General features: G+C 46.1%; 1 protein-coding gene across 5 annotated transcripts in view; it reads right to left on the bottom strand.

Moving 5' to 3' along the window:
* Positions 1–25,873, bottom strand: part of NFATC2 (nuclear factor of activated T cells 2) — a 101,178-nt gene that overhangs the window by 59,133 nt on the left and 16,172 nt on the right. For 2 of the 5 annotated variants that reach the window (XM_055814188.1, XM_055814187.1), the window contains exons 2-5: positions 24,544–25,053; positions 23,025–23,193; positions 5,784–5,986; positions 3,587–3,759 (exon numbers count right to left, since the gene is read on the bottom strand). In XM_055814188.1, the coding sequence (XP_055670163.1) occupies positions 3,587–3,759; positions 5,784–5,986; positions 23,025–23,193; positions 24,544–25,040 (1,042 nt within the window). In that variant the 5' untranslated portion in view covers positions 25,041–25,053. Of the gene's footprint in view, positions 1–3,586; positions 3,760–5,783; positions 5,987–23,024; positions 23,194–24,543; positions 25,571–25,873 lie in introns of all 5 variants that reach the window. The other 3 variants (XM_055814186.1, XM_055814183.1, XM_055814185.1) reach the window with 2 other exon arrangements.

Raw genomic sequence — 25,873 nt, 5'->3', positions numbered from 1 at the left:
CCACCGGCAATGCGCCAAGTGGCTTCTCATTATTAGGGCAGTATTTGAAGGGACAAGTTAACTCCGTAACTCTTCACACCTGCAATTTCACCATCGTCTGTGACAGCAGCCCTGTGACAGCCCTGCCTGGCCCAACACGAGCTCACCTGCACGAGCCGGCTTATGCCTGTGCCTAAAGCACGGAGCTGCACAAGCAGGGACGGACACCGGGGCATGCACAGCTGCAGTAGGACTAACAGCACCGAGGTGCGCAGGGGTGCGCAGGCAGGGAGCGGGGCCAAGCAGCACGCTGCTGCATGGGCCCATTGGCTGTGCATCCTGGGGTCACCTCATGTAGTGCCTCTGGTGCTTGCTGCCGTTTCATGGACTGAGCACGGAGGAAGGGATTTTTCTCAACTTTCCAGCACCACACCTCCAAGACAGTGGCTTTTTAACCCTAAGTAAGTGATGGCCTGTTGCTACAATTATCAGAGGGCTTTCAAATACCTTTGCCTCCTCAGTGGCTTCAGAACAAATCAACAGGCAACAGGAGAAATAATCTGCAAGCTGCTGAATGCGCAGGCTTGTCTGGATATGAGGTCGATTTTAAGCATAACTGATCATTTAACAACATACCACCTCCTTGGTCCTCCCACACAGCTGCCTGGGGAGGAACTTGCTCCGGATGATGCTTTGAACCTGTGAAATCCCCTCCTAAAACCTGTCAAGTGCCGAATGTGACACAGATGAGGTGGAACAAAATCGCCCCGTGAAAAGCAGATACTTCACAGTTCTTGCTTCATTGCAGCTAATGATCTGCTGACACCGGTGGGAGTTTTCAGCCAGGATCAGCCTCTGCTGAGGAGAGTGCTCAGATATTCTGTTGGTAGCAACAGTGCTCTCAGGGGAACCCCACTGGTAGGGAAATGGACAGTTATCTTAGAGCTGCTACTTACTAAGGCTTTCCCGGTGGGATATTACTAACAGCTACCAGACAGGAGAGACCCTGAGGATAAGGGCTCCCAGGTGCCCATGTCAAAAAAAACCGAAAAGTGAACAAAGGATCAAAAAAAAAAGAGAGAATCCCAGCAGCATGTGAAGGTGAGAGGTGGGACACAAAGAGAAAAGCCACAGTGTGCCCCTTCTTGGCAGGGCACCTGAGCTTACCCGGGACTGTGAGCTCTGCAACATATGCACATTGGGAGACACTGAGATTACCATCTCCAGCATGATTTCGCCTGCATTACTAATGCTGGCTGAATCAACTGATGTTTTTAACCATCTTCCCAGAACTGGGCTGAGATCAGGAAGTACTACTGAAATGCAAAAACGTTGCTAACTATGCAAAAGGAAGAGGCTTATTACTCCAGATCACTTTATACGCTGCTTCCACGAGTTCAGAAAAGCACAGTCCTTAACATGTCTCTGCAAACTGCCAGTATATCCAGTATTCCAAAAACAAAACGTTTTTTTTTCCTTGGGGAACAAATAATTCTTTTCTTGTAGGAGCTTTGCTATCTGCTGTGCAGCCAATATTTTCATATTTTAATGATAAAAAAACATAAAAATAAACCATTTACACTGCTATCTCCACTCTTGGCTTTTTTATGCCCCTAAGACTCAACAAAGCAAACCTATCTCAGAATAAATGCCTACACATCTCAAACAAGCCATTGCAAACAGCAGTCATTGCACAGGCAACTCAGGTGTGCACATACAATTCAGAAAAATGTGATCTTACTCTGGAAACTGTGACTGGATTTCTGCTTGAGCGCTCTTCTCTTTGGTGATGGGCACAAATACAGTGTGCAATTGCGGAAGGGTCTTAGAAATGCCTGGCTAACTCATATTTGCTTTTCCTGTGGGAGAATTTGAGCAAGTGGGGTGTGATCTGCAGGGTTCCCTGCACGACCCAGGGACCATCCATTCTCTGCTCGGGACTCATGCTGTTTTGCTGTACAGTGACGTAGGAGTTACACCTGGAGTCTCCCCACCCAAGTAGTTCCCCATTGTAGGCAGGAATGGGCCGTTTCCACTCAAAAAATAAACTGAGGGAGAAGCCAGGTGATCCTTTGCCACAATTCCCTTCCTATCCACAGAAGCTGCAATTTACTGAACGCTTCCTTTAGCAAATGGGCCTTTGTTTTGGCAGGGACAGGTTTGGGGTGGAGGCCACTATTGTTTCAGCCATCTGGTCCCACAAAGGATCGTAACTGTTTCCTATGGAGAAAGGTGGTGGCTACTCCCACTATTCTCCCTTCCCCATCACAGTGCCAGACCTCACTCCGTTGCTAAAATGCTCTGACAGTTGGTATCTTCTCATAAACATTGCCAGGAGATCACACACATCCATCATCCTCTCCTTAGCCTTGCCTTGTTTATTCATTCCTACTGTTTTTTAAAAAGCTGCCATCAATAATTCAACTAGCCAGTTTCTCTTGATTTCCCATCCAAAGTTGACTCCTCTCTCTTCTTCTAACCAGTTGTTATTTAAGTAAAGCCTGCATCCCCATAAACAAAACTCACACATGAGAAACTTTTCAATGACTTTCTTCACACGATTTATGGCAAGACAGGTTCTGCTAATGAGGTGAGTCATTCAGCAAAGGGAGAGGAAAACTGTTCATTATGTATTTGTGAAATCCCCAAACCGCTAAAAAGGCACCATTTACCAACAAAAAGCATCACAGGATGCACACGAACCAGCAAAGTGGGTGGAGCCCTTCCAGAAATGACTGTGACACGGGAAAGGGGGGGGGGAGGCACCTTGTCGGAGGCCTCACTTTCTCAGGATTCAGTACGTTAAAATGAGTGGGAGGTGCAGGTTTCTCAGCTTACAAGCTTATAGGATTTGCCCCTCAGAAATCAAAAATGCAAGTTTTCTTCTGGCCCTCAGGGGAATACCAGAGCAACCCGGCCTTTCCCTGCTTCAGCTGCAGCCTGAGTTGTATACCTCTTTGCACTGACATCTAGAAAAAACAATAACCAGGATGCGCCTGAGCCTCAAAATCAAACATGTTTCCCCATTTCAGTTGTTCTCCTAGCACAGCTCAAATCAGAGGACTGCAGTCACTCCTTCAGCAGGCAGGACCGGCCACAGCGCTAGGATCTGGCCCATAGTTGAATTCAAAACATCCAAACACCTGCCAACTTGTGGACAAATTCTGGTTGTGCCTCCACTCAAAACCACTCGCAGGAAAGCAGGCAGCGTGCACACTCGGGCACAAACAGGGAGAACGTGTACACACCCCTACACACACATCCACGCTGGCTCCCTGCTCCCAGAAATGACCTGCTAGCCAGAGGGCTCCAGCAGCAACACGCTAATAAATAAATTCGCCGAAGCCCCGAAGTCCCTCACCGTCTTCACAAACGCTAAGCACTGCGAAGAGCCACCTGCCACCCAAGCTTGTGTCAGGAGAGGGAGTGCACACAGGTGAGAGCCACAGGTCACTCAAACGGTGGCACAGACAGAGACACTGGCTCCTTGCGTTTGCCAAGCTGAGCAGGTTTGGGGTTTTTCCCCTCAGTGCTAACCTGGAGCAGAGGGACAAGATGATCGTTGTTGCAAGAGATGGAGAAGGAGTAAATCTCAAGGGATACTTACAGCATTCGATGGGGTTTGATGCTGCTTGCAGAGAAATGATCCTGCCATTGGACTCGGGGATGTGCACGCGGAAAACAAGCCGGACGCGGGTGTTCTTCCGGCCGATGTCTGTCTCTCCCTTGCGCAGCTCGATGTCTGCATTCCTCAGCTTCAAAATCCCCGCACAGTCAATGCTGCCAAACACACACACCGTTTAGCTTAACATTCCTGCTCTCAAACAGCTTGGAAATAGGTGACAGTCAAGAGGATTAAGCTGTTTTGCTTCAACCTCCGGGTTAAAAGCACTTCCAAACACTTGTTCTGTGTAGGATCTAGATATGGCCATTTCAGCAGTTACAGGGGAAGAAATCCCGGACGTGGCGAGTGAGGGACACTGTTGGATCCCTCCCCAAAGAGTCTGGGCCCAGTGGCTCAGCATGTCCCAGGCACGTCCCAGCCAAGGGCTAGGGGTGGCCTTAACTCTGGCAACAGCAGAAGACAAACATCATCTCTAAACTTCATAACCCCGAGTCTTATTCCCCTCCAGTGCTAAGCACGAGTGTGCACAGTGGGGCAGGGAAAGTGATTCAGCACAAGGAGGGCACACAGGGCAGGCAACCAGCTGAGCCGGTGCCGCAGCCCTCGGTGAGCTGGGGACCATTAAAGCCTCCACCGCCCGCTCTACCAACAGCTCAGCACCGAGACTGCACAGCAGCTATTGCCTGCACGTGGGCAAATTAGTTCAGCTCCATGGAGAATCACAGCGGTTGAACCAGCTAATTGCGTGCACCACCCAGGCATGTTTTCCCCACGGTTTGTAATGCAAGCATTGAATTCATCTCTGAAGCAGGAACCAAACCGTTCTCTCCTACTTTTGGACAAACTAGGTGCTACTGCTAGAACTGGGCTCTCCAGCCCTGGCCCAGGTCACCATGTCATCCTCCAAAGCCCTGGGATGTTGGTCCCAGCCAAGGCAATAGCCTGGAAGAGCAGAAAATGGTTCTAAGCTCCCATTCACCATGTCCCTGCACAAAGGGAGCATGTAGGGAGCAGAATGGGGCTGAGCAGCAACGAAATGTTTAAGATTGCTCAAACCAGCATTGCAACTGAATACTGGTGCAAGTGCAGGTTAACTTCCTAAGAGTCCAGCGTGACCTAGCAAACACGCCTGTCTACATTAAGAGAATGTGCCAATTAATATTTATAGAATCCGAGATCTTCAGCTCAGCAATAGTCCTTGGAGGGTGCAGTGAGCACTGTTATTAAACAGGCACTGCCAATCCATTTTGATACCAGTTTTAAAGACACTCATTTTTCTTCTTTTGATATGAATTAAAATCACATTTTGGGAGACCCCAAACTGTTTCCTTCCTACACCCACACTGTTTCTTGCCATTGCCTGTGTGCAGGGGTTTATTACTCCAGCGTTACTTGTAAGGAATGAGGTACATTTTCTGAAAAAAGATATAAAGAAAGAATGTAGAATTTGCGATGAAATAGAGGGGCTTAAAAACATAGCTGCTCTGCCAATTTTGTCAGTATCCTCTGAAGGATGGAGATACAGCTCTTCCCTCTGCAGAGCAATCACTCTCATGCTGCCTGGCACACATTCAAGCCTGAAGCTTCAGACTGGTGCCCACTTCATCCCTCTGCCTCCATAAAACTGGAAGAGGTAATATAGAAAAGATGTGCCTGTGCTTGCTTTTCTGTTAACCTATTACAACAAGAGAGCGCAATTCCATGGCCAGAGCACTTGGCTGAGCTCAGAAGAGATGTTTTCTATTCCAGTAAATGCTATAAAATGAATCGTACACCTTTCCTCCATTGTCTACTGCTCCTTGCTTCTCACTGTGTCCCTGCAGCATAAGGACTTGAGATATGAGTCTTGTTTTGCTTAGTGCCCTACAAACCCATTCTGACTTCGAAGATGACCGATGATTACAATATAGTCACTGCAATTGGGGTAAAGAGCAAAAATGCCTGCATGGTCACCTGATAAATGGTAACTCTTTAAGCATTTAACCCAGGTGCTTGCAACTGCTGCTCATGCTTTTGTAAAACAGGTCTTACACTCATATATCTTCCTGATGCTTTGGAAAGGGAAGTCCCTCCAGAGCAGGCATCATTATTCATTTAAGTGACTCCTTTCCAAAAAGAAGGAACTTCATATGCCAATTTAATCCTGCTCAATTTTGCTAATAAAAAGAAATATGCTTACGTTGCTTTCATGTTGTTTTTGGGTTCCAATGGAATCTCTAAAACTTTGGTGTTGCCAATGATTTTTTCATAGCTGGTGGTGGTGACAGTTTTTCCTGTAATGCGATGGACTTGATAGAAAGCATGAGGTTTAAGTATCCGTTCGTCTGCTGTCCCAATGAAGATCTGAAGACCCAAGGGTTTGTTCTCCATGTAACCGTGAAGCTGGCAAGACATTAAAAATCTGTTATCGAACACAGAGCTTGAAATGCCTTCATGTCAGGAAACCAAGTAGATATACAGATATGGAGATATAGATATTCATAAAGGTATATGTAGTACAGACTCTTTCTCGCTCTCAGAGACAGACATCCTCTTAAGAGTATTTGCTGGAGTCCGTGATACATAGGGAAAGAAGACAATGGAAAGGATTTAATTAATGATGATAATACTAAATATATCAAGAAGAAAAAAGAATATATTAAGAAGAAAAAATTCCAGACAAGCTCTCCATTACCAGAAATTGTTGGTTGTCAAAACAGATTGATAAAACCCCTCAAAAGATAAATTTCTGAGTACACTTGTTTAATTTGCAGTGACTGTTTCCTAAATGAGGTTCAAAAGATTTTTCTCTGTGCGGTGGATAAAGCTGGTAAGCTGCATTGACTCGTCACACCAGCAGCCTTGGGCAGCAGCAAACACAGTAAGGACAGAAGAAAGTCTCTTACTTGCATTTGGTATATACATGGTACTCCCATATGCACCTTCTGCAGACCTTAGCAACGCTAATGGAAGATGCCCATTGACAGAGGGGCTTTAAATCAGTCCCTACGTGACATCCAACTTGGAAACCCTCGTTTCTCTCCAGCCTAACATTCAGTAGAATGACTTTGCCTCAGCTCAGCTTGTGATTCCTACTTCAACTGCAGTTAAAAAGTATTTCCCCCCCTAAACAGGAAGTATCTAGCAAATGTGTCTGCAATTTTGAGAACTGAAATGTTAAATGATGTATAAACATTTCAGAAATTAACGATCCCTGCCACATCCCCCTCTCTGGCCTTGGCACACGCAATCTTGCCCCAGCTCACATCCATTTCAAATCCAGCTGGAAGGACTGTCCTTCCAACCTCTCACTTTGCTGACATCACCCTGAACTTCACATCTCTCCAGCTTCCCCGTCTCCCTCATACCAGACATAAGGTGCCTGCCTTTATCGTCAAAGCTCTGCTCTTCTCTTTGCCCTCTCATCTCTCATTTTCTACCCAGTTATCAAAACCTATTTCCAAACTTCCCAAATCCAGCGCCAAACACCAGCATCAACTTCTTAGATACTCACAACATTGCATTTTCTGCCCATCAGCCTCCTCCCCCAGGGGGAATGTTCCCTTTTAGTATCTACGTCTTCACCTGACAAATCTCCCTGTCTGCAGAATTCTTGAATAGTTGTAAACAGAAATACGTTCTTGGCCTCTTGAAATCACTTATGTGATTTCAACCAGCATTGAGTCGCTGCTCTTTAAAACTCATCCTTCCCTCAGCTGTTGGTTCACTTTCAGCCATTCCTCTTGCACTGCATTAAAATACTATCCGTACAGGTAGATGTGGGGTTTGGTCTGTCTGTACGGTACAAGGAGGTCTTAGTTACACGTAGAGACTGGGGCCTTTAGGGTTCAGGGACATAAACACACTCTTCTGTACTAAATAACGTTTATAAACAGCATTTGCTGCAAGAGAAGCAAGAAAGCCAGAATGCCTCCATAGGCCAGGCGACAAGGAAATTTCTCCTTCTTTATTAACATGCAAAATTACAAATAAACCATCCTAAATTTCTCACATAACCAAAAATGAAAACCAGACATTTATCTACCGCATTGCCAATGATCCAGCTGAAAGGGAACTTTATGGTCTGAGACATGCTAAATTTGTTTTCAATTACTCTGTCCAATTCAAAACCTTGATGAAGCCATACAAAGCAAATAGTACTGGAAGATCAGAGAAAAGGAAGATTAAGTTAATAGTATTCGTGGCCAAACTGGTGGGTTTTTTCTTTTTTCTTTTCACCAGTCAGCAGGAGGTATCTCTGCGTAGAAGGATTAATTCCCCCCTGGAAGGGGACCACATGCAGCATCAATGCAATCCTGGCAACCTTCCTTCAGTATGGCAAATGTAAAGCGACACTCACTCTTCTGAGCTATCATTACTCATCTAGCACATATTTGCGAGGCATACAAAGACAGGGTCTATGCCCCAGAGACCTTACAACCCAAGGGCCCGAATTTGCAGCCTCCACTCACATGAATAGCTCCATTGAAGTCAACAGGCTATAAGTATGGGTTGTGCAAGAAAGAATTACAGAATCCAGCCCAGCTGCAGCTCAGACACCTACGATAACTCACTCGCACAAGCGCTCTGGGAGATTGTGAGGAGGAAAAACAGGGTACGAGGCTCTGTGCAAACATGCCAGTTGGCTCTGGGAGCGAGGTGGAGGAGGAGCGGAGCTGGACTCCAAGCACAGGGGTTGGTATTGGAGAAGCCGTGTTGCCAAGAATGTGATAAATACGATGGCAGCCAAGGGGAGTTTTCGAAATGTATAGAGTGTATAGAAGATTAAAGGCAACAGAGGTCAAAATGATAGATCTGCCAGGAACAGGCATGAATGTAGGAATCGCCCCCCGTTTATCCATGGAGGACCATTAAGCCCAGGTCCTCTGGGAGCCATACTGAAACCCATCCTAGGTATGGTACTTTCAAACTCCAAGATTTCCTGGCCTTCAATGAAAAGCCATCTTGTCTTTACAAGGGGAGAGAGAGAAGAAGAGTAGTTTTTAAATACTGAGCATGTTTATTGTCATGTCTGACAGAGTAATTTGAGTAATTCTTCGTGGATCCAGCTAAGATGACAAGAGGATCCTTTGGACTGGAACAGTTACTACAGTGACAACAAAGCAGCTTTTGCTCTACCCTCTGTGTCTTGGCAGAACAAAATCCCAGAGTTACAGGTGGGAGACTGGAACGGAGGAAAACAGATAATAAATTACAAAAGAAAATTTGCCCCCAGTGAGCACAGTCAGTAGCAGCTACAACAGAACCAGCTACATACACAGTTTTTAATACTGGCCACCTTTAAAACTAATTTTAAGTGGTGTTTGCTCATGTACAGAATGAGTTCCCAAGGCAAAACTATTCATGGTCTTCTAATAATATGTATGTCTGTGGCTGTGTGTCTGTATAAATGTATACGCACTTCAAGAGAGAAATTGATTGTGTGCTCGTATGGCAATGTTTGTATCATCTGCTGGACAAGGAGGTACAAATCACAGTAAAAAGCCTTCTGGTCCTCCACAGGACCAGATTTTAAATTAATTGTCTGATCAGGGGAAGAAAGTAACATAATTATTTGGTAATTTATGGCATTATGTCAATGCTTTAGGATGACATCACTGTAAAATCAAAATAGCGTTATGAAACACAAATACAAAGAGAAAAATACATGTAAAAGAGTCAAGTATCCCCATCTGAAGGTGTGTGTCCTTTTCTTGAGTTAACTGATTATGTTTTAATGGATAATATAGGTGGTCATTTACCACAAGAATTTCCATCAACCTTTTGCTTGCTAAGAACACATCAGAATGACTTAGGAACAAAAAATGAAGATGACAGCCCAAAGAAATGCTCCAGGAGCTTTAACATCAGCATTTTACAATCAGCTCTGCCAAAAACTTACTACATAGCTTTGGTCATGTCGTATAACCTCTCTGTTTACCTGTAACAAGAACAGCGATGCTAACCCTACTTTGCAGGGATAGAAACAAGTTAATATTTTGTGCTGCATTTTTATATAGAAAAATTCATTGTGAGCTAGAATGAAAGCACACATTAAAGCTATGTTTCAGATACGTGTCTCTCCTTAAAACTGAACTATGAGTGACTGTTACTCTCAATAAACACTCACCTCCACTATGCTAGGTGGCTGCTTTAGTATTTAACCACAATGCTGATCTTTCCTTTGGCAGAGCAAAGGAGTAGAAATAACCCTTAAAGAACCCTACAGAGAAGTGAAGATGTAAAACATTTTTTAAATAATAACAACTTTGAAATGCATTTTTTCCTCCTTTAGCAACAATCAAGCCACTCTGAAGTCTCAGTTTTTCAGGTCTACTCTTCTGCTCATCTCAGGGAAGGGGGGCAGCGGCTCACCCTGCAGCTGCCCTGGGCTGAGGGGGTACAAACCCCGCAATGGCAGTTTCAGCAGCGATGAGAACAGAGGACCAGCCCCGTGCCAAGGTGTTCCTTTACTCTTTTTCACTCCTCTTTCCATGAAGAAAACGAAATCATCTGGATTTCGGTTTCAAGAGAGTGAGAATCAAGAAAGATTTATGAATACAGAACTCGGGGAGGAAATATTTTTGTGTATTATAAGGTGACCTACTCACAATAAAACTCCCCCAAACTGTATACAGATCGAGCTGGAAAAAAACCAACTCCTTTGAGTCACATTTGCCACAAGGGGAAAGAGAAGCCAGACATGATGTGTACCTTTCCATACTCTATTTTGGGATTTTAAGATCCTATTTCTTTCAGCTGAAAGATTTTTCTAAAACTTTGCTTTTGCATAACTCTTATAATATTAACATAGCCAGACATGGGCTGGTCTGTGACCTGAAGAAATGCAAAGCACTTTGGCAGATAAACAAATAACATCATTCAGAAAACAAGGAGACTTTTCTTGTTTGGTTTGCTGCTACGATTGGGTTTCTAAACAAAATGGAAATGTGTGGCATGATTAAAATCATTGGCTCACCTCTGCACAAATAAAATTCATTCATTCTGCACTCCATCCATGGATCAATACCAGTCAAGTTTGGAAGAGGGGGGTATTTAAGTGCCATTTTCAGGAAGGCACGTATGTAATTCTGCATGCAAAAAAAATGAGCAGATGTACCTTTAGCTTCTGTGCATTGGCCGCCCAGTCACCCACCTGAACACAATTCCTGTGAAGGTACCAGCAACTGCAGCCATCAAGACCATGCATTAGCCACATTAAACAACACGGGGTTTTTTCCTGCACTATTTTAAAACTCAGGTATTCTTACAGACGGAGAGTCCAGCTCCAAACACACAAGCACTTAAGGCCAGAGTTTAAAACTCACATCTAAAGCAGTGCCTACCCCAGTGTTCAGATGAACCGAACCCTGCATCAGCACAGTTGGCATTGCCGCTGGCTGTGGGGATTTAAGACCACAGGTTCACCTTCGCTGTGCTGCATGAACAGCAAATCTCTTTGCACAAGCGAAGCCTGCAACACTGCTTACTTACGCTGTCCGGTAAACAAGTGATAAACTGACAACAGACTCAGAAAGGAAGGTAGCTCCTTAAAGATTCTGTAGGTGGTCAGCTCTAGATACACCATACGTATATGCAGGGGGAATTTAGTGAAACCTCCAGAATTTAAATCTCCGAATCTTAGACATATTTACTTGAGTTTAAATATTGTTATATTTTATATAGAATGGCATTATTAGCAAGAGGAAAGAGACGTCACAGGAGGTAAGAAAGACAACTTTTTTATTCTTAAATGGGGAAGCCGGCACAGATCAGTGCAGGGATTTGCTGGGTCTCATAAGGGACAAGCAGCCAAAGCGCAGTGAGAAACCCAAGGTCCCCCTCCCCCTGCGCGCTGCCTTGCTGCAGGGGTTGCCAACCTCCTTCTGCAAATGGCACAAACGTGCGGCAGGACTGCTTGCTGGCCACAGCACCTTGGTTTTCACTAGTATCGCAAGCTTCTGCCTTTGCCTTTTTAATGGACAGGTTTCAGAGCTAAATTTTCTTGGGGATTTCTGGTTTGGGTATTGCACATCTGAAAGTCTGCAGGCAGACAGCGATGGGCTTTACAAGACAAAAGCAGGAGCATCTGCAAATCTTATGGGCACCTTTGAAGAGCTGCAGCAAGAACCTGCGCAATACAGACACCAATTGCCTTAGAGTAGAAGGGAGTAATTTGTTTCCCATTCATCCCAACAGAGCTTTGCTTGTCAGGAATTTAGGTCTTTCTCCCATGGGATGTATAAAGCTGCATCTTTAAAGCTGATTGCACACATCTTCCTGTCTAGACAACGCAAGCTACTGCCAGAAGGAAAGTATAAAATTGCAGAATGAATTCACTAGTCTGGGTGATTTTATTTGCTTGAAAGTAATCAGCTCTTTTGCTTGTTTCAGCTCACTGTAACATGAGGCTTAGTCCATTAACTGCTGCATATTACTTGCTATCTCCCCATGGAAGTCACTCCAGCTTCCCTCCGACCAGGATGTGCATGTGTGTGGTCAGCTTTGAAAACAGCACTGGGGTGATTCAGATAGACCGTCCCCAGCCGGTAATGAAAAGTGGGAAAACACAGCTCGACTAGCAACGTTTAATTAGAAGCAAATACAAAGCCGCGTGAGAAATCACTTCCTCCTACTGCTTCCCTTTTCCTGCTGTACACAAGGAGATAAGAAAGCACTGAAAGGTTCACCAGGAGCGGCACGTGGTCACGGCACCAGCTGCCCTAGGAAGGAGCCCCAGCTCACCCAACGCCCACCTTCCTCTGCAAACTGCAAGAGGCTGCAGACTTGAAGCCGTGTCTCAAAGCTTTTGACACCACAAACTATTCCCCTGCTCGGACTCTTCATCATTCCCGAGGCTGTTTCACGTGCCAGCAGGCGCTCCCAGACACTCGGCAGCGGACAAGAGGAAGATGTGCTTGTCAGAATAGCCCCAGCTTGGCACAGTGTTTCTGTCACGCCTGTTCAGCTCCCTTCCTGGCGCAAGCAGCTTTGTGTCTTGGGTTTTGATCATTAATTGTCATCATTGATACCTTTTGACTGCAACAATTTCAAGGGGTTTTGGGGGAGGTCTTTACTCAACAATACTCCTACCAAGATGGAAAATTTTACTGTGCTGTCTCTGGGAGAGTTGCATATCAATAGCTGTCAATAATAAAGACAAAGACCTCAGCCAGACACCGGCTCATGTAGCAGCTTGCCTGCCTGCTTCAGTTAGAGCTGACACTGAGCAACAAAGTTGAATCCTGTCACATGTTTTTGTTCAATTTAATGTACTTGGGACATAGCAAAAGAACGCAAACCAGAAGGAAATCTCTGCCCTGGTTCTTTTTGCTCCTTACCAGAGCAGTCTAAAAAGGCCTCCAAAGATAATCCTTTGAACATCTGATTCTGTTAAATGATGAGGTTTTATTCTACCCAGTTTAAAGTGTTTCTTATTTTGGTGACAATTCTGTCAAAATTCCAAGGACTGAATCTCATTTGCTCTGCTGCTCCTTACAGTAAACGACAACCAGACTCCCAGTGTCTAACTGGGATTTCTGCTTTCACACAGGGTTAACATACAGGTCTGGGATGCAGGCAGCAGCTCTTGGGAGAAAGCAGTTGGGGGTTTTGTTCCTGGCTGTCCTGACACTAACCTTACACTGCAACGTAAGCAAGTTGCTTCCTCTCTGTGCCTCAGTTTCCCCGCGCCTATGAAGAGCTGATCCTGTTTTCAAGATGCTTTGACTATCTCAGCCGAAAGTTTAAAAGAAGAGGCACTATGCATCTGACTACCACACATGCACAGATATGGGGATTTAGAGATCGGGTTTTCACAGCTGGGTGAAAAAATGAATTGTCTCCTACTAAGAAAAGCAGCTGTGAAATTAAGAGAGCTTCCATGCACACTCATGATGAGAGACTTAAAGTTCCCCCAGCATGACAAAACTCTGCCACAAGTAGATCAGAGGGTGCAGATTTGCTGATTTTGACAGCATTGCACTGGGGGAGTTTCTTGACATGGGGCTTTGCCACCAGTTACCAGAGCCAATCCCTTGCCAGCCGTTGGAAGCACTATGGAATCCAGCCTCAGCCCAGCTGGAGCAGAACGGAGGGTGGCAAGCAGAGCTGCTTTCTTATCCCCAAACCTCGCAGCTTCCTCTGCCACAGTCACTTCACCCCTCCCGGCGGGCAGGTGAGGCAGCAATGCTTCAGGTGCATCACGCTGTGCAGCCGAGATGTGGCACAAAGCTTGAGAGCAACCACACAGACAAGGGGCAAGCTGGGACAGCAGTAGCAGCAAAAGCATCTTGGAGTTACTCACTCCAGCCTGAGCTGATTGATTTGACTGCACTGAACCAAATCCCCAGAGCTAAGCCCTCTGCCAGGGCTTAGTGCTGTGCCTCCTGTGAGGCGGGTTTAGGGTCCAGGAAGCATACCATGGCCTTTGCTCAGGCACTGGCTCTTTGACTGAATGTCAGCAAGATTTTGGAAAGGATCTTGGCTGAAAAGCATTTTTTGGGAAAAAGAAAAAAAAAAAAAGAAAGAGAAAAAAAAAAAAAAAGAAGAAAAAGAAGCAAGCCCCAGGAACCTCTCTCCTCCCCAATTTCTTTCTCAAGCTGAAACCCACAACACAAGGCATGCTCAGAGAGAGAATAACTCAGGTCTGCTGGAAGCATCAGGGTTTCAACAGTTGTTTCAGAATGAAATAGAGACCCTAGAAAATTTTCACCGAGCAGCAGCAGGCAGGAGTCCAGTCCCTTTCCCCCCAAACAGCCATCAGCCTGGCGAGCATGATGCTCCCCTTGGATGCAGGAGACGCAGGTGCGAGTCCTCGCTTGGCGCAAGGCGCTTCCAGTTCAATAGACATTGGTCTTGAGAGAGGAAGGGAGGAACTGAAGGCTTATAGCTGGACAGTAAAGCCCATGAACAGAGCTCAGATGTGAGTTTACAGGACACTATCCACTCCGCATGAAATTCTGCGCATACTCAAGTGTGCCATGAACAGGATGAGTTATGTCGGCATTACTGCTGCGCTGGAAGTGTCCACATTCACGGCAACCAGCCAAGAATCTGAACTTTTGTTTACTGCACACTGACTCCCCCATACACAGTCCTGGAGTGAGAGCATGCACGAAAGGGTAACCTAAACCCTGCACCTGCCTAATCCAGGTGTATTTCTAATCCGAGGAATAACCCCAGCCTTCTGCACAGCACAGGCATCACCCTCAAACCAGCTGGTATACTCTCCTTCCCCTCACCCCTGCCAAAACTACTTTCCATCAAAAGCAATGTATTCTGAATTGGGCTCAAAAATTTTCAGTGAGAGCTTTTCCTTCACTTTTAACTCAAAGCAGGTTGGCACATGCAAAAATCCCACGGCTCCCTCAGGTACACAGTTCTGATCATCTGCCCTGCACCCTAACCGTGCCATGGAGCGATCCTGCCTGTCCTTCTCTTAGGGGCGAGCTGCACTCGCTCAGCCATAACTTCTATGTGACAGCATCCCTTTCACACAGAGGGATGCAGACCCAGTTTAAAGACTTTAGGCAACAGGGAATGCAACTCATCTTCGGTTAAATTATCCCAGTAGCTAATTATCCTCACTGTTATCCAGCAGTTCTCTTCTTGCATTAATTAGAGAAAACATACAGGTCAGCTCTTCCTCTAATCTTGGTTTATTAGATACCATATTTTATATTCCCCGTTTTTCAATCCAGTCTCGCATCTAAACAAAAGCAGATTTCAGGCTCACCCATGTCTTCCTACACTACTTCTGATTTAACTGGCTATTTCCTTTCCTTAGTGGCTTCACTGAGCTTTCAGATAGATAGATCTCAAGGTGCAGCTGTGCTATCAGCATGTTAGCAGTATAGTGGGAGGGGTACTGCCCTACCCTTACATTTGATGGGATACTAGTTTTGAAAAGAATTTCCCAGATGTACCTAAAATCTGCGTTTTCAGCATTGCACATCTAGCCCTGCAACAGCACACGTAATGGCAGTAAATATGTCCATGACCCAACAGCGCAAAGCTCAAGAGGCGCCTACAATCGCCACAGTTGTGCAAACAAGCCCGGTAGTCCCGCAGGTAAATGAGGCATGAAACGCACAGCCAATCTGTCATATGCCGTTCTTGAGCTGGCAGCAGAAACCCCTGCAAGAGCCAAAAGCTGCCGAGAGCCTGCGCGACGCTCCCACTTGCTAGAAAAGGGAAGTTAAGTCCATGAGAACGCTACAAAGACGTTGCACGGTGCAAGCCAGCTCTTCTGCGCACATCCAGCACTGCCTGCCCACAGAAGTGCAAACATGCAGGGGTTCGTCCCAGATGTCGGACTTCCCCTTTGCTGAAGAAGGGGGAGTTGGAAAGATGGGCAGAAAAGGACAAACTCTGCTCCTCTGGCATTGCCCTCAACAGCAAACTTTCCTGGGCAGGCAGGCTTGGGTTTCAGCAGGAGCACATCTCCAGCCCAGCCCTACTTGTCAGCGCGTGAATCACGGCACCAAGCTGTGATTTGGTTTTGAGTTTCCATCAAAGGTTCTGGTTTCACTAATACACAAAGGAATTAATTGAATGTTGGAAGTTACATACAGCTAAAAGTCAGGGCCCCACGGGAAGCATAGGCTAGAAAACAATGTCTCCCTTGACTCAGAAACCACAAGAAAACACATACAGCAAAATTCAAATATAAAAGGAAAGTGGAACATACGTTTGTTATTGTAAAGCAGCTCCTGTATGCTCCATTAACAATGCTACCATTCCAGCTTCTTTTTAATTAAAAAAAAAAAAAAAAAATAGGCAGTAGAAGTCACCACAGTTTTAGAAGTTAAAACCTAGGGGAAAGTTGGGTCAGCTGTGCTGCACAGGAGCCTCTCTCCATACATCTTTCCTGCTTTAAACGAAGCGAGGGGGAGACTCGTACACACAGTTGTGCGATGGGTTGGGTGTGCCCCATGCCCTCCCCTTGAGCATTGGGGCTTGGTAGACCTGGTCTACATTTGGATGTTGTACCCAGTTAAACAGTGGGGTAATGTATTTAATTTTTACCATTACAATCAAGCCAGTAAAGGAGATGTAATTTTGGCAGTAGGATGTTAGCTCATAGCAGAATTACCTCCTCCCTTTTGTTTCTGAAATGAAGCCCATGGGAGAATATCCTTTTCCCATTCACTGCTGCCAGCGGAAAGCCGACTTGTGCCCAGTTTGCCCATTACTGCCACGCTGGAGGTTACTGCTCCTGAACTCTGTTAGAGGGAATGTCAACAGCTTTTGATGTCGTGTGTTCCAAGAACAGAAGAGACTGAAGGCCTCACCGATGTCCAAGACACCTGCATTGGCAGGGCTTTTGCTAAATAAATACAACTCCCATGTGATTTTAGGATAGCGGCAGCAGGCAGGGACTGAAGTCTGAGTGCACTTGTGGTATCTTGCCTTCTTGCTGCAGGGAGGGTACAAGGAAGGAGTCATCCCTGATGCTCTGACTGGAAGGAAATACTCCCTCCTCTCTCCCAGCCCTGTTACACAGATTAACCCACCACACCTGATGAAACAAGGACCCCAGAACTCAGCAGCAGCTGAGGCAGGTCACAGGGATGTTGCCCTCCTGTCTGCAGGGGACCACGGCTCTGGCAGAGGCAGAGACAGCTGCCGCCCATTGCTGCACGGTGGGTGGGAGCCTGTGCGAGCGTGGGCTCAGCCCCACTGGCCAAGGAGGGTCCTGCTGGCTCCCACAGCCCAGGAAAGTGCCCAAACTGAGCCATTTCCTAAAGGCAGGAGGCAGCAGCCCCACCAGCCACAGGGACTGCTCTCTGCAAGGGTCCCGAACAACACTCGCCCCCAGACACGGGCTCAGACCACTCGGTGTGGGGCTGAAACCTCCAGCTGCAGGAAAGTGCAAACCTCCTGGCTGAGGAGCGAGTTTTTCCCCACCCTGAGCCAGGGACCACCGATGCAGGATGCGCTCTGGGCAAGGCGCCTTGGAAAACTGGGCTGCGAGTGACCAGCATCCTCAGCTGCTTTCGAACACTGCAGCCTCAGGTTGTGCTGAATGGATTCAGTTATCTGACACAAGCAGTGGAAAAAAGCAGGTTTGTTGATGAAGAACTGGGTTAATAATGTGGTGGAAGTGAGAGAAACAAAGCGAGAGATGCAAATGAGTGACTGCTTATGCGCTGGTTTTCATTCAGAAGTATTTGAGCCTTTTGTAAAGACAAGTTAGAGAATGAATACATTGGGGGAAGGATTTCCTAAGATGGCAATTAAAAAAACACCTTAAAATGACAGTTAGGCACAACCCTCTGAGAATATGACTACAAATTACTGTGCTGAATAGCTATGTAAAACACCAGCTTCCTCAAGGACTGTTTACAGCGAGGTAAGTCCAAAACACACAGGTTCTTGGGGGAAAAAAATAGAAATAATAAGAAAACCAAAAAGTAGTAAAAAAGTGTATATTTACTCTTTGACCCCAAGACTCAGACAAGCTCTCATAAACAGATTTTTAACAAAATAGCATACCTCAGCCTCTCTACAGTCCATAGCACATCTGAAATCGATGCCCTGTGTCACCTCTCTCGATTATACGAGGTGAATGCAGCAGCAGATCACACATCTCTCTCACACTGATCATCTCCAAACACCCCAGAGGACTTCAGAATGTGGGAAGATTATGATGTGAAATGGGTTTGTCTCATTTATATCCATGGGCTGCCACACATGTAAAGGCAACAGCTTCCAATGAAACGAGTACAGATCAGCTACCCAGAGTACAGCTGGGCAATCATTTGCATAAATCAACTCCCCATCTTCCCTAAAAGCTTTTCCTTTCCCTTCCGCTTCCCTTGCGGGAAGGACAAGAGTTCTGCTTAGAGAACTCCCTGGAATACCACTGATGGAATATCATTTCCATCTTGGAAAAAAAAAAAAAATCTGGCTTCATGCAAAGCAGTAGGACAAAAAAACAGAACCACGGAGTGCCTTCAAAATAATTATTTTATGGCTTTTTAAGTACCATAGACTCTGCTTTACCACAGGGTGAAGCTCATCCAGACTCAGCCTTTGCTACTGAAAAGGTTTTTCCTTCTCATCACTGCCTTAAACAGTTCAAAGACATGAGAATCTTTGCTGAAGAAATTAAAATATCTCTCCCCCTGAGGCAGAGACGTTCTGATCACCACATTTTCCTGCAGGCTGTAGGTGAAAGACACCTTTGCCAGCACCCAGTGTTCCTCGAGTGCTACCACATGCCCTGTTTCCCCTGGACAACAGGACAGTGAGCAATGCCAACAACCCAAAAATTTTACTTTCCTTTATGGGTAGGAGCTCCTAGAAGGATTATTGAAAATAATGCTGGCAGACATCTTCAAGGAATCATCTAGTTCATCTCTCCCGTCCCAAGCAGAATTCAAATAAATCCATGTCCTTCATAGCAGTACTTGCCCATAAGCATGTAAAAATGGAGATTTTTACCCCCCTGGGCAGGGCGCACTGCCGTGGGGTGAACACGGACATAACTAGGTTTGCCTTTGGATTGCCACCTCTATCCCAATCACATCCATAAGCTTTTTACACAGGCACAGTCACTGTCTTTCCCAATGGACAGTCTCTTCCAGAGCCCTGACTGGAGCAGCTGGGTACAAATAAGCAGCTGTCCCTCAATGTGGTGACAAAGAGCTGGAAATCAATCATGCCTGCCCCTCCTCTCCAGCCTCAGGGACCGGCTGGACCTGCAAGACAGTAGGTGCATCCAAACTCCAGCTTTGGCCTTGCTACGCAGGATTTCCTTGGCGTTCTCAGAGACTTAACGTCTAGGGGATAGTCACACTGGCATTCAATTTACATCCCTAAAATAGCAGCCCGAGCTTCTCTATGGTTAACAGCAAGCTGTAGTTTCCTCTCAAGGGTGACTCGAAACACTTAAACTGGGAGCCTGTGTTTCTCCATGTGACTCCGGCAGGTCTCCGAAGTCAGATGGTGTGAAGGTTACATGGCATGCATGGCTTCTCCCCTCTTCCTCCAGGCCAACAAAGTAAATGCCCTCTTCCATGTGGCCCACCTAGCCAGAGGTTCTGATTAACCAGACTCTTCCCCTCCCATACTTTGGAGTGCAAAACTGGTGCAGAGTCTTGTGCACAAACTCTAGGGGCTAGACATGTGAAGAAGAGGAAGCAGCATCAGAAAGATAAACCACAAGATAAGGCCTGGAGGATATGAGATCTGCTGGTCTGTAGCTTCAGAGTACTCAAAAGAAGAAACTTGCATGCAAAGCCCAGTTTTCAAAAAGTAAATATTGCAGGCCAACACCATGCTGCAACAACTAGCCAACTTCTCTTCCAACAGAAGGTTCAGCTGCATAATTAGTCACATGAAGGGTTAATTTAATGGGAAATTTTTCTTAAATTATTTTTTTAAGAGATTGTATTTTAGAAAAACTAATTAAAATAGTGGAAAATCAGTATATCAAAAGTGGTTGTAAAATGTATGGGACACTCAGCTTTAGTATAAATTCCACCGCTGTGGGGGGCTTCTCCCACTCCCAATTGGCTTCTCAATATTTAAGTCCAAATATCTAAGAAACAGCACTGGATTCAAGAAAGTTGCTATGGAGAGGTCCTAGTGCTCCAGAAAAATCCCAAGGGTGGTGTGTTCATCTCTCGTTTGAGAAGCGCTGTGGGTCCCCAGCACCAGGTCTGCCGCCTGCAGCAGAGCCCCAGCCCTGTCACCCCTGGGCCAACCCTGCGGTCCCTGCTCTGGGGCTGCATACAGATAGAACCTGTTGAAAACAATTTAATTTCCTTGCAACCAGTTGCCTTTAACTCATGCAAACTTTCCTCAACAGTGCCTACCTTTTAAAAATCTCTCCTGTTTCATTTTCCCTGTTTCTGTACTGTTTGCATCTGACAAGAACACAAAAGTTAAAATTCACTAACGGGAGGGACAGGCAGGGGGGGGAGGGTGGAAAGAAGAGACCTAAAAGCCAAATAACTTATGACATGAAAGCTTTGGATTTTACTATCCTTCCCAAATTTCAGATGTCATAAACCATACAGGTGCAACTACCTCATTGCTCGGCACCCATATGAACCTTGTTATGTTAAAGTGAACACAAATCCAACAAATACTTCCAGGTTTACAATAAACCTTCATAAGGAAACTGTCCATATTTTCCCCAGATGCAGGCACAGCTGTGCAGAGGCACATCTGCTCGGGAAACTGGTGTGGATCTTTGAATTTATAGTTTAAGATCCTTAAGCTTGATGGCAAATTATGATAAAACCAGGAATACCAGTTCCTGTCTCCAACAGAGAATATAAATCCCTCTTTGATTGGTATTGATTACAGGAAGGAAACAAAACACTTATATTTCCCCATGTCACAAGAAACTCCTTCATTGCAATAAACATCCGGTTGATAGGAATATCTCGGGAAGGTAAATGATATTATATTTGTAAGCAAACCAAGACAAGAGCAAGTGCTGATTGCCCGTATAGTCCATACATCCATGTACCTTCAAACGCACCACAGCAGGCTATAAGTTTGTCGGATTCATAAACTAAAAAGATTGCATATATTAAGGTATGTCAAACGTGACTGCTCTTTATTATTATCCTGCCCCCTTTACTCAAATATCCAGTCCATACATGTAAGCCCAGCTCAACCAAAGTAAACAGATTCATTGATTTAACAATTTATGGTTTGGTTTTAAAAGAGAGCGAGCCTGCAGGGGAATATCTAACATATGTTTGAAGTTAAGCACAAATCAACTCAGTGAAATTAGTATTGATCGCATGCTTAAAATTAAGCATAAACGTCAACATTTCCCTGGTTTACACTTGCCAGAGCAAGTCCTGTGACAGGCCTATCTGTAGGATGCACCCCAGCCTTGCTTAGCGCTGGCTGACCCATATAGTCGCCATACGTCATTACCAGCAGCATCGCCCCGTCGCCTTGCAACCCTGACCAAACGGCACTGCCTGGGACAGGGAAGGAAAGGAACGGAAGGACTGATGCGGCCCCACAGGGCTACAGTGCAGCTACTCAGCCGCTGGTTCACGTTACCCTTCGGGAGGTGAAGAAGAAAAGCCCTTCACCCTCCGCGACAGAGTAAGGGTTCAACTCATCCACCCCTCAGGTCAGCAAAGGGCCAGAGTTTGTTACCTCCATCACTGTCAGCTTGGGTTTTGTTCACTGGTTTCAGCAGGGTGAAACCAGTCTCACAAGCATAGCTAGGACCAGAACTGGACTCTTTAGGGCAATAAAAATGATATCTCAAAAGAGATAAAATTTTTTTTCTGTAGTGACATCAGCCCAAATCACGAGGGAGCTCCTGCCTAAACTCGTTCGCCCCTTTTCTCTATATATTTACAGCTTCACAGACACCAAACATTTTCTTGAAAGCATCCCCACTGCTATGCAATTATCTTGCCCTGCTGTCTCCTTATCACATGGCTACTACAGCTAGTACAGGTTTCGTCTTGGTGGTGTATACCCAGGACAAAAAGGCAGCAGCGTTCCCACAGATGACAAGCAGAACTGCATGAGGTGTGACATGGCATCAGCAAGTTACACATAAACCAGACACCAGGTTGAAATGGATGTACTGAGTGTTCGAATTACACACGGGTGAAATTCTCTGACCTAAATTTAAATGGGCTTAAAATTAGAAGTTCTACCATGTAACCAGAGGATGGGGTAAGGAAAAAAAAAAAGGAAAATTGCTAAGGGAAAAGCAAAGGCATGACAGACATTTCTAGCAAAAGGCAGCTGTGAACTCTGGGGAAACCCCAGTTTAACATCCCTACCTTCCCAATCCAACTCCAAGCAAGGTGAATGAAGGCTGCTTTGCCTTTCTTCAAGAGAATATACAGTTTGGCTGTACGAACCGGAGAGGAGCAGAGGTTAGACACAGCCAGAAACACGGGCAGCAACTCTGCCGCATGGTCTTGCTCTGCGGAGCGCAGGGAGCACAGCTCCGACCCTTCGTTCACTGCCCGCAGGACGCGGGGCTGCGGACCGAATGCCGTCTGCAAGTTATTTGAAATCTGCCTTTGGCAGGTCACTGCGCTACACTGAGAGCCAGGCTTGACGCTTGCACATTCTGAACCTCACAAAATGCCCTAGTTTACACAGAAGAGTCTATTGCCAAGATAAAACGGGCTCAGCTGGAATTCAGGACAGCGGGGCATCTCGTGGCAGAGTTGGATGGCAGGAGGTTTAGCACAGAGCCCAGGAAAGGTGGCAAATGTTTTGCCTAATTTTCTGAGCTTTCACAAGCTAATCCAAACCAACCTTCCAAACATCTAGGACTTCACCACAGATCAACTTCGGGCACTTGACACACACCTACAAGCACACCCAGGTTCACATGGTCCTCCTCTTTCAGGGTCAGCCCCCAGCAAGACTTTCAGAAATGAACTCACCCCCCACCTTTCCCCTATGGACTCGTTCTCCAGTCCCTTACCTGGACGACTGGGTGGCCTCCGGTCGGCGCCTTGACGGCCCCTCGGCTCCCCTCCGTCTCGTAGTGTGCCCGGTGGTGGGGCTTCGGCTGCACCTCGATCCGCAGCTCGTAGGAGCCGGACTGGCTGGAGAGCGGCCACTCGAGGGGCGGGAGCGACTGGACCGGCAAACTGGACGGAGAGAGACCACACACACCAGCTGAACCTCTTGAGCACTTGATCTATCAACGCCCTGATCCATTCTTCCCCCAAGCACCCCACCGGGGCTGCTCTCGCTGAAACATTTAGTTTCAGTGAGAGCTATCTATTTTCAACGAGAACATGCTCTCCTGCTCATATTTGGTTACAACTCTCCCAAAATTCAGGAGATGGGCCCATCTCCTTGTAGGAGAGAATAAAATGGAATATTTCTCTTTCTTAAACAGAAATATCTGTAGCAGTTACATTTTTTCAAAGAGCCCCCTCTTGTATCTAGCTTTTGCTTGATCACAGAACATACACTGTGGAATATGAACTCCTTTCACCATTACTTACCAGTTGTGTAAATGAACAATGTTTATTATTTCCATAAATATTAAAATGCACACGAATAAAATGCTAAATATCCTTACCTGATACTAGTATTCCTGTTACCAAAGCACACAAGGGTTTATAACATGAAATTAATACATTGAAACGTACAACTAGAGCTTGCACTGGATTTTGAACAACTCTTATTTTATTAGTACAAAGCGCTGCCAGGACCGATCTAATAAGCCAAGTCACAGCCCGCGTTCTTTCACTCGCAATTTGCATTTAGCAGGTTGGGAGCAGCGTGGGATAACGTCAGCATGGGGACAACCTTGCCGCCAAGCGGGATGGCAGGGCTGCCAGGCTGCCAGCAGTGACGGCAAGTGGAGTCCCACACTTGGCAGCCCCCACTCTGGCAGCCACGCACCGCCCGGGGTCCAGACCTGCGTGTCGCCCCTGCCAGACAATGGAGGGAGTTGATGAGGGTCACACCAACGACAGAGATTGGGGTTAAATGACAATTAACAAATTAACAGCCAACAGTAAGTCAATTGGAGTTGACTGAATGCTCAGTCTGACTTGGAGCAGCATGCTCTATTTTGAATCAGGAAATATTTAAAGTATTTTCATGCTTGATGGAAATTTGTAAGCCAGACGTCCTCTGAATTTAGAAAAGCAATCAATTTTCTTTAAAAGCAGCGGGACGAAGTAAGAGTACTTAGCCTTTGTCAAAGGCTGTCTGCAATCTGCTTTTTAGACAACTAATACGGAAATTTGAATTTGTCACATGCTGTGCTACCAATGAACCACTTAGATAACATTTCTTTCAAACCCAGATGCCATCTCCCAGACTCACAATAGAGTGGGCTCCCATTAACCAGTGCTGTCCCTGAGCACTTAGCTCTGGTCTGCAGAAGGACCTGCCCAAGGAAACGTTCCCTAAGGATCACCATGCACGACAGAGGACATCATGCCATGAGAAAACACACGACCGCAAGAAGCATTACATACCTGCAGATAGGTATTGCAGGCACCAGTTGCTTTGTCCAGGATGGAGGTACCAACAAAATTGACTCTGGGGCTGAGTTTCTCCTGTCCTCCTGCTCACAAGGCCCATGGAAGTCAACAGTCTGAAAGACGTGACATGGAATGCTGTTTTTGTGGGAAGGCATTGATGAAGGATCAGGGCTGGTTTTCCAAATTTTCGTGGGAACACCACAGGAAGGATCTGTAGGAAGGCTGTTCATAGCATCCATGGAAAGAGGAGCGCTGGGCAACTGCGTGTAAGTAACTGAAGAGTTGTCTTCTCTCAAGGGGATGCGAGGAGAGGATTGTGGAGAGGGGGTCCTTGACTGTCGTGGAGAAGTGGAAGGCAGCTGAGTACTGTAGAGCTCAGTGCAAGAGTACCTCCGTTTTGCACCTGGTGATGAAGACCTTGAGTTGGGACAGGGTGATGGTGAATGTCGTCCCAAGCAGGTTTCCTCCGTGATGCTTGTTCGTGGTGACATTATTGGAGAGGTTCTAGGAGAATAATGAGTATGGATGTTTTGAAACTGTGGACAAAGGTCATCACTAGGACCATTATTTGGTGAAACACATGGTGATGTGCAAGGAGATACATTTGTCTCTGAAATGAAACTTGCAGAGGAGCCGCTACTAGCTGGGCTCAAACACAGTGGTTCTCTGTAGCCCTCAAAGCCAGGGACAGGCAGGGTAACCCTTGGGCTAGTGGTAGCTGAGTTTGACTGATGTTCTACCAAAAGAACATCTGTGTCTCTGCTGCGGAAGGGACCCCCTGAATGAATCAGTTCATGATATGGAGTAATTTCAATCCTAGGGCTCGGAGCAGAGGCCCCTGCAGCGTTGGCAGGGTGTGTAGGTGTTGTCCCTATGCTATCTGGCTGTCCATATCTGCCCATGGGATCTGCAGAAAGGCTAGAAAAAGGCAGGGGGCATGGCTTGAGGCCACAGTCCAAGACATCATGAGCGTATGTAACTCCAGAGGGTGGGCTGTTGGTTTTATGTGGAGTCGGTTCTTCTGGAAAAAGAAGGGTCTCTTTAAGACTATAAATATTATTACAGAAGCTGAGCAATCATGGATTAAGAAAAAAATATGCATATTTATAAACTGGTTGTGATCTGATATTAGGTAAATATTTGTTTAATTCTTTTTAACTGCAATTAATGCTGGTGAAAAGTACTAGATTAACAGCCAGGGAAGCTCAAGTGCTCAGAGCAGATGCAGCATGGACAGAAGCGCTGCAAACACCTCCACACTGCCCGGCCGGGCTCCCGCTACCTGAGCCCTGAGCTAGCGGGATCACCTGGGAGGACTGGCAGC

This window comes from Falco peregrinus, chromosome 9 (genome assembly GCF_023634155.1).
Source record: "Falco peregrinus isolate bFalPer1 chromosome 9, bFalPer1.pri, whole genome shotgun sequence".
NCBI classification, from domain to species: Eukaryota; Metazoa; Chordata; class Aves; order Falconiformes; family Falconidae; genus Falco; species Falco peregrinus.
This window is presented reverse-complemented; position numbering and strand designations above follow the sequence as displayed.